Here is a 9,130-nt window from a genome sequence, read left to right on the forward strand (position 1 = left end):
TACTCACACTTGAAAAAAAAGAAAGAAAAATCATACTCTATTTGGTTGCTTTTCCTTTTCATCACAGTACTACGTTGGTATGAATACTTTTTGGTTGTGGTGGCAAATGTGTGGTGAAAAAAATGTTTCCATTAATGATAAGAAAAAGAAGAATGGTTCTTTGAAGTCCATTTTCATGCATGCTGATGTTCTTGATTGGTTTTTCATGGTTTTTGGTTTGATTGGTGCCATTGGTGATGGACTAATGACCCCTTTGCTTCTGCTTTTCTTAAGCAGACTTATGAACTCTATTGGTTCTAATTCTGGCCCATCAAAGAACTATTTTGTCCGTAGCATCAATGAGGTTCCCTCTCTCTCTCTCCTTCTCCTTCTCCTTCTCCCTCTCCCTTCTCTCTCTAAATAAAAACTAATTGTTCGATTAATCTAGTGTATAAAATAGAAGACTATTATTATCATATATTTTAGTGTATAAAATTATATACTTTCAAATCTAGTAAAAGACAACAACGTAGTAAAAGAAAGAAGTGTTTGTTGGGGTCACACCATGATTGATTCTAGGCTAAAATATGGTTTTAGTCCCTGCAAATATACCTCGTTTTGGTTTTAGTCCCTATAAAAAAAATTGTTTTTGGTCCCTGCAAAATTTTTTGTTTTTGAAAATAGTCCCCCCTCCAGGGACTATTTTCAAAAACAAAATTTTTTGCAGGGACCTTTTTTAAAAACAAAATATTTTGCAGGGACCAAAAACTACAAAATTGGTTCAGTTATAATGTGTCACGTATGCAAATCATCACAAAAGTGTGGTCAGGGACTATTTTCAAAAACAAAAAATTTTGCAGGGACCAAAAACAATTTTTTTTTTACAGGGACTAAAACCAAAACCAAAACAAGGCATATTTGCAGGGACTAAAACCATATTTTAGCCTTGATTCTATGATGAAAACATGTGTGACTTTTTTATTAAGAAAATGATTAATAGTGTTGATTGATTAGTAGTGTTGATTTCAATGGTCATACATTTGCATGATTGATTTTTATCATGAAAACAAGTGTGATCTTTTAATTACATAAATTCTAGGTTAAAAAATTCATATTTAATCCATAACATGTTAAAAGATTATATTTTTTTTATAAGAGTTTCTTATAATATTCTTAACATGAACCCATTTGGGTTGGCCTAGTGGTATTAGCTTGAGTCATGGAAGTGTGCTCCTCTTCAAGGTCTCAAGTTCGTTTCTCTCCAATGTCAATTTAGATGGACTAATTTAATTTCTTGAAAAAAAAAATATTCTTGACATACCTGTAAAATAATCATTAAAAATTTTATAAGTTTAATCATAATTAAACAAAACTTAATTTTACATGTACTGAAAATTTTTATAACGATCAAAACATATCACTTTTTTTTAATAAGGATAAAAACTTATTTAATCCTAAATTTTTTTAACAGTTTCTTCATGAGAGAACATTAAAGAAAACGATAGTAGCTTATTTTAATTTGACTTTGTTAACTTTGTGATGCAGAATGCTGTTGTTTTGTTATATTTGGCATGTGCCTCTTGTGTTGCTTGCTTCCTAGGTAAGTGTTCAGCTTTTTACTATTTTGGGTTTTACTTCTCTATAATTTAATATCTAAATGATATATAAATATTAAAGAAAATGCTAACTTGTGCTCTTAAAACACAAGTTAATGAATCAAATATAAAAATAGTTTATTGGGATGTATGCATTACATTTAACCTTTAACGTTTTAATGTATTGAATGCATAAAATTTTAGAGAATATTTATTCTTTTAGATTTTTTAACATGTGCCATAAGGACACAAGTTAACACTACCCAAATATTAATAAGTAGTAACTTTTTTTTTTTTTTTTTTTTGTGGTGGCCGAGGTTTAAACCTCAAACCTTACATATATTATGCATTGTCTCTACCAACTAAGTTAAGCTCACAATATCATAATAGGTAGTATCTAAAAGTATAAACAATTGTCAATAAAAAAGAAGAAGAATAAGAGTAGCCAAAAGAAAAAAAATAAAAATTGTCACCACATATATTAAAATGTTAAAACTAACATGATTGGATTGAAATAATAAATTTCATATACAACTTAATATACGTTATGGCCTATATAAATTTTTAATAATTTCCGTAAGCTTAGCTCAGTTGATAAAGATATCACATATTACATGTAGGAGTTGGGTTCGAATCCCGGATACTCCACTTCTCTATAATAAATTGTATTAGCTCTTGCCACTAGACTACTTGAAAAAAAAAAAAAAAAATCATATACAACTTAATATACGTCACAGCCTATATTGGAGAGAAAGTGATATTTTATAGACTAAATTGATTTTGTATTCATTACATATGATATACACAAGTATTAACATATGATATGACAAGTATTAACATTGTACATTTTTCAGAGGGTTATTGTTGGACAAGAACAGGTGAAAGACAAGCTGCAAGAATGAGAGTTAGGTACTTAAAAGCAGTTCTAAGACAAGAAGTAGCATACTTTGATTTGCATGTTACAAGCACATCAGAAGTCATCACAAGTGTCTCAAACGACATCCTAGTAATTCAAGATGTTCTTAGTGAAAAGGTATAAAAATTAAAATTTATTTTACTTTATATCAATTTTATTCTATATAGGGATGAAAATGCGAAGTCACGCTAAGTCAGACTTTGATTATCTTGAATAACACTACATAATATATATTATATAGTCATTCACACGGTTTTTAAAAGTCATAGAAACGCTCTTTTCAATACAAATATTTTTTCTTTTGTTTCTTTAACTAATATCCTGAAAGCACTAGTTGGCAGACCCGACTTTGAGAGTGTGCAAGGTGCTCAACCAGGTCGGGTCTCCAAATGTTACGGGCCTCTATTGAAAAATTAAATCTAATACCCACCCCCCACTTAAATAAAAAATATATATGTTATATCATTTTCTTTCTTTAGTACACGTTTGAGTTTTTTCTAGACTTTAGTTCTCTTTTTTGTACATAAATCGGATCCTATCAAACCACCCCTAATTTGTATAATCACTTAATCAGTCAATTTGAAAAGCTATTTCATTGAAAGAATCACAACAATTATTTTTTTCTTCGCATAAACCATTCGTTTTACCCTTTTCCACAACAGAGGAGTGACAAATCCAAACGACACCGTTGGATAAATTTCACCTCTTTCACTTAATTTTTTTAATTGCTTTCATGTTTAAAAGTTCTTCTTATTCTGATTTTTTTAATGAAATTTAACTACACAAAAAAATTACGTTTTATTTTACTAGGGGCCTATTTTAAAAAGAGAGCCGAACCTCCTATTTCACATGGACGGCCCTGCTAGTTGGCATGCCCTTAATAAAAAGGTCTATTTTTCCATAATTACCTTCCGAAGTGACTTGGAAGGAGGGAAAGAATGTTGCTTTTTAAGGGTTTGACCTGGCCATTTTTAAGTCTGTTTAAAGACCTAGTTTATATTAAATTTTCTGTAATTTAATTTCGTGACTGTAACATTTTGTTAATTTCTTGTTACTTGAAAACTACATAGGTTCCGAATTTTGTGATGAATACATCTATTTTCTTTGGAGGATACATAGTGGCATTTGCATTGTTATGGAGATTGGCAATTGTTGGGTTCCCTTTTGTGGTACTACTTGTGATTCCTGGTTTCATGTATGGAAGAACTATGATGGGATTGGCTAGAAAAATGAGAGAAGAGTACAATAAAGCAGGTACAATAGCAGAACAAGCAATATCTTCAATTAGAACTGTTTATTCCTTTGCAGGAGAAAGCAAAACCATAGCTGCTTTCTCTAATGCTTTGGAAGGATCAGTGAAATTGGGATTGAAACAAGGCTTAGCTAAAGGCTTAGGCATAGGAAGCAATGGTCTTCTTTTTGCTGTATGGTCTTTGATGGCCTATTATGGTAGCAGAATGGTCATGTATCATGGTGCTAAAGGTGGTACTGTATTTGCTGTTGGATATTCAATAGCACTTGGTGGATCGTAAGTATACCTTTACCCTTCATCTTATTTTTATAGTTTTCTCAGTTCAAAAGTTTCATACTTTGTGGGATTAATGTTTAAGCAGGGTTTTAAAACATGGTATGCGATCACGATTATGGCCGTGTTATCATGGTTTTAAAGTCTGTGGCAATTATGGAGACATCGTCGGTCATATTTGCATGTAATTCTCAAAGTATCAAGGATACTTACGTGATCGCAATTTAAAACCATGTGCTTAAGTGGTGACTTTTTTTTGTTAATTTGTTAAGTACAAACACTGTCATGAAACTAACACAGACAGATCAATGACACATGTATCAATTTGAGAGAAAATGAATCATTTTAATGTAATCACATGTGTCGACGACACTGACACATGACAAACACTGGACACGCCTTCAATCAGAAGTGTCGATGCTACAAAGTTGTTAATTATATATTTTTTCCTATGTGGCAGGGCTTTAGGAGCTGGTCTATCAAATGTGAAGTACTTCTCAGAGGCAAGTGTTGCAGGAGAAAGAATAATGGAAATGATAAATAGAGTTCCAAAAATAGATTCTAAAAACATGGAAGGTGAAATTCTAGAGAAAGTGTCAGGGAAAGTTGAATTCAACCATGTTGAATTTGTGTATCCATCAAGACCAGAAAGTGTGGTCCTAAATGATTTTTGTTTAAAGGTTCCATCAGGGAAAACGGTTGCATTAGTAGGAGGAAGTGGTTCAGGAAAATCAACAGTTGTATCACTTTTACAAAGATTTTATGATCCAATTGGTGGAGAGATTCTTCTTGATGGAGTTGCTATTCATAAGTTGCAACTTAAGTGGCTTAGGTCACAAATGGGTTTAGTAAGTCAAGAACCTGCTTTGTTTGCAACAAGCATTAAGGAGAATATACTTTTTGGAAGAGAGGATGCTACATATGAAGAAATTGTGGATGCTGCTAAAGCTTCCAATGCTCATAATTTCATTTCATTGTTGCCACAAGGATATGATACTCAGGTTAGTGTTGATTGCTTTTGCCACAATGCGAATATACAAAGTTTATCGATCAGTTCTTTCTCATCAAAAGGCTTACCTAAAAACAAAATAGTAGTACGGGTTGTCCAGACGAACCATACAACTGAATGTCGGATTGACAAAAAACCACATATAATCTTTCCCCACTAAACCAGCCCTGAAGACACCTCAAAAAGACATTATGCAACAACAATTGTTGTTGCAATGTTGATGGAAAAACCTCTAAAATCTTTATGTTGTGGCCACAATATAATTGCGACTGTAGAGTGCAATTTAGAACTATGGTAAAGAGTTAAAGATAAACTAACATATTTAAATTCCACTGGTGATGCCGTGGAACTATAAAACTTAAAATATATTAACTTTTGTGTTTGGTTAAGTAGTCTAGTGGTTAGAAATTCACTTCTTAAAATATATTGACTTTTATTTGCCAACGGAATAAATGACAACGACTCTCAGGCATAAGAAGAACAAATAATTCCTTTCTTTTTATCAAGTATTTTAGTGACTATAAATTCAAAATGTAAGATCTTAGCACAAATCAAATTATAAAGATGATTCAAGGAGACGTCAATAGTTGACTTTCCCTAAATTAATTATTACAAACAATGACTACTCTATCGGACTAAATAAATAATTTCCCATCTTTTCTCAAATTAGAGAAATTCTAACTTGAACACAATCCTAAATGAATTTCTTTTAAATACACACTTACAAATGATGTTTTTTTTTAAAGATAAGAGATTTAAATGATGCAACTAAATCATTTCTCTTTTAATTTTTTACATTTGTGTGTGTACCCAAATAAATTTCATTTGGGTTTCTATCTAAGTAAAAATTGCTCCTCAAATTAACTTATTCACATTTAAAATTCTTATATTCCTACTTGATGGGTGACACATTTACTACTGCAGGTTGGGGAGAGAGGAGTTCAAATGTCTGGGGGGCAAAAGCAAAGGATTTCCATTGCAAGAGCTATCATAAAAATGCCAAAAATTCTTTTGCTAGATGAAGCAACAAGTGCACTAGATTCTGAATCCGAAAGAGTTGTCCAAGAAGCTTTAGACAAAGCCACCGTTGGACGCACCACCATCATCATCGCTCACCGCTTATCCACCATTCAAAATGCAGACATCATTGCGGTTGTTCAAAATGGTATGATCGCGGAAACAGGATCTCATGAAAGCCTCATGCAAAATGACAATTCTCTTTACGCCTCCCTTGTTCGTCTCCAGCAAACAAAAAAGGACCAAACCGATGACACCCCATCTATCATGAATAGAGATCACATGCAAAACATGAGTGGTTGTAGACTCGTGAGTCCATCTAACTCTTTCAACTCAACAACGCGAGGCAGTGATGATGTTTTTAATTATAACAATGTCGTTGAAGATGTTGTTACTAAATTTGTAGTTGATGATGATAATAGTAAAAACAAGAAGGTTGAGGTTCCTTCCTTTCAAAGGTTGTTGGCAATGAATGGACCAGAGTGGAAGCAAACATGCTTGGGCTGTATAAATGCGATTTTAGTCGGTGCAATTCAACCTGTGTTTTCATTTGGATTGGGGTCGGTTATATCGGTTTATTTTTTGGAGAACCATGATGAGATCAAGAAGCAAATTAGGATTTATGCACTTTGTTTTCTAGGGTTGGCTGTTATCTCAATGGTTGTTAATGTGCTTCAACATTATAGCTTTGCTTACATGGGAGAGTACTTGACTAAGAGGATTAGAGAAAAGATGTTTTCTAAGATACTCACATTTGAAGTTGGTTGGTTTGATGAAGATCAAAATTCTACAGGTTCTGTTTGCTCTAGACTTGCCAAAGAAGCCAATGTGGTATGTCTTCTCAGTTTTTAGTTTATTTTATTTTAAATTTTTATTTTATGTTAGAGACATATAATATAAAAATTACAAGGGTAATCAACTTTCAAACTAGCATTGAATTTTAAAAATGAGAAAAATAAATTCTTCACAAGTTGAGAGTAAAAAGGAACAAAGGAATTAGAATGATGTATTTACTTACTGCCCCAATTACACAAGCATCTTTCAGTAACGTAGTTCTTTTTTCTATCACAAATTTTTACTGTTCGTCATTTTGAAGGGTGTATTATTTTAGATCATTTTGAGAAATGTATAGTTACATATGATAATATTATTTGTTAGAAAAAAGGACATGCATTGTCAGTGTAAACTATTATATATGGACGTCTAATAAGAATTAAACAATTTATGGTTATTTTTAAGGAAAAAGATTGATAGTAACTCAAAAACCCTTTGGCACCTTGACAGGTAAAGAGATAGAGAGACTGATGTGACATATGTAATATGTTGTTGATGTGATTAAAAGAGAAATATAGATAGAAAAGAAAGTGTTGAATAGGTGTATAAAGTTAAAGGGTGTTCAAATATTAATATCATGAGTTCTCAATGGACGACGACATAAAACTATTTTATATTAATAGTGTGCATCCATATTAAATTCTATTTTTAACACTTACACAGGTAAGATCTTTGGTGGGTGATAGATTGTCTCTAGTGATACAAACAATTTCAGCAGTGGTAATAGCATTCACAATGGGACTACTTATTGCATGGAGATTAGCCATTGTTATGATAGCAGTTCAACCAATTATCATATATTGTTTCTACACAAGGTTTGTCCTTCTTAAGAATATGTCAAACAAAGCCGTCAAGGCCCAAGATGAATGTAGCAAAATAGCTGCTGAAGCTGTTTCAAATCTAAGAACCATCAATGCTTTTTCATCTCAAGAAATAATTCTCAAAATGCTTGAAAAATCTCAACAAGGCCCAAGTCATGAAAGTATTAGACAATCTTGGTATGCTGGCATTGGACTTGCATGTGCACAAAGTATCAAGTTATGTAGTTATGCTTTGAGCTTTTGGTATGGTGGGAAACTTGTGTTGCAAGGTTATATCTCAGCCAAGGCGTTATTTAAGACTTTTTTAATTTTGGTAAGTACCGGAAAAGTTATCGCTGATGCTGGTAGCATGACGAATGATCTTGCTAAAGGTTCTGATGCCATTGCGTCGGTTTTCACAATCCTTGATAGGTATACGAAAATCAAGCCTGATGAAATAGAAGGTCACAAAGCTATAAAGTTAATAGGAAAAATTGAATTTTGTGATGTATATTTTGCATATCCGTCTAGACCTAATGTGATGATTTTTCAAGGATTTTCGATTAAATTTGATGCTGGAAAATCGACAGCTCTGGTAGGGAAAAGTGGTTCTGGGAAATCAACGATCATAGGACTAATTGAGAGGTTCTATGATCCACTTGAAGGGATAGTGACAATTGATGGCAGAGACATAAAAACTTATAATCTAAGGTCATTAAGGAAACACATTGCACTTGTGAGTCAAGAACCAACATTGTTTGGTGGTACCATAAAAGAAAATATTGCATATGGATCATATGGTGATCAGGTTGATGAGAGTGAAATTATAGAGGCATCAAAGGCTGCAAATGCTCATGATTTCATATCAAGCTTAAAAGATGGATATGACACATTGTGTGGTGACAGAGGAGTTCAACTTAGTGGTGGTCAAAAACAAAGAATTGCAATAGCTAGAGCTATATTAAAGAATCCAGATGTGTTGCTTTTGGATGAAGCAACAAGTGCACTTGATAGTCAATCTGAGAAATTAGTCCAAGACACTTTAGAAAAGGTCATGGTTGGAAGGACAAGCGTGGTTGTAGCACATAGGTTGAGTACTATCCAAAACTGTGATTTGATTGCTGTTTTGGATAAGGGAAGTGTTGTTGAGAATGGAACACATTCATCCTTGTTGTCTAAAGGGCCAAGTGGAGCATATTACTCTTTGATAAGTCTACAAAAAAGACCAACCAACATAATTGTTGATTCTCCACATGAAATTAAATAAATAAACAATATCTTGTTTTTAATGTTTGAAGGGAGAAGTAACAAAGATGAGTTGGTGAAATTGAAAAGAAAATTGAGAAGAAGTTCAGAGAAATTGGTTTCACCTTAGCTTCCAAAAAATCATTTCTACAATCATCAAAATTGTAGGTTTTTCTAACATAACACAATTTATATGCTAATTACTATATG

The 9,130-nt window shown here is 32.6% G+C and overlaps 1 protein-coding gene across 1 annotated transcript; it reads left to right on the plus strand.

Annotated features, from left to right (window-relative positions):
- On the plus strand, positions 1 to 9,130 carry LOC11424105 (ABC transporter B family member 15). Its single transcript, XM_003618356.4, has 7 exons — positions 1 to 343; positions 1,525 to 1,579; positions 2,429 to 2,607; positions 3,561 to 4,018; positions 4,476 to 5,016; positions 5,949 to 6,872; positions 7,539 to 9,130. The coding sequence occupies exons 1-7, from the start codon at positions 80 to 82 to the stop codon at positions 8,940 to 8,942; spliced, it is 3,825 nt and encodes a 1,274-aa protein (XP_003618404.2). The 5' UTR covers positions 1 to 79; the 3' UTR covers positions 8,943 to 9,130.

The sequence above is a fragment of the Medicago truncatula genome, chromosome 6 (assembly GCF_003473485.1).
Source record: "Medicago truncatula cultivar Jemalong A17 chromosome 6, MtrunA17r5.0-ANR, whole genome shotgun sequence".
Taxonomy (NCBI): domain Eukaryota; kingdom Viridiplantae; phylum Streptophyta; class Magnoliopsida; order Fabales; family Fabaceae; genus Medicago; species Medicago truncatula.

Coding starts and splice junctions, on each gene's coding strand:
- LOC11424105 (XM_003618356.4), top strand. CDS start 80: ATGAATACTTTTTGGTTGTGGTGGCAAATGTGTGGTGAAAAAAATGTT. Junction 4,019..4,475: donor TCAATAGCACTTGGTGGATC/GTAAGTATACCT, acceptor CCTATGTGGCAG/GGCTTTAGGAGCTGGTCTAT. Junction 6,873..7,538: donor TTGCCAAAGAAGCCAATGTG/GTATGTCTTCTC, acceptor ACACTTACACAG/GTAAGATCTTTGGTGGGTGA.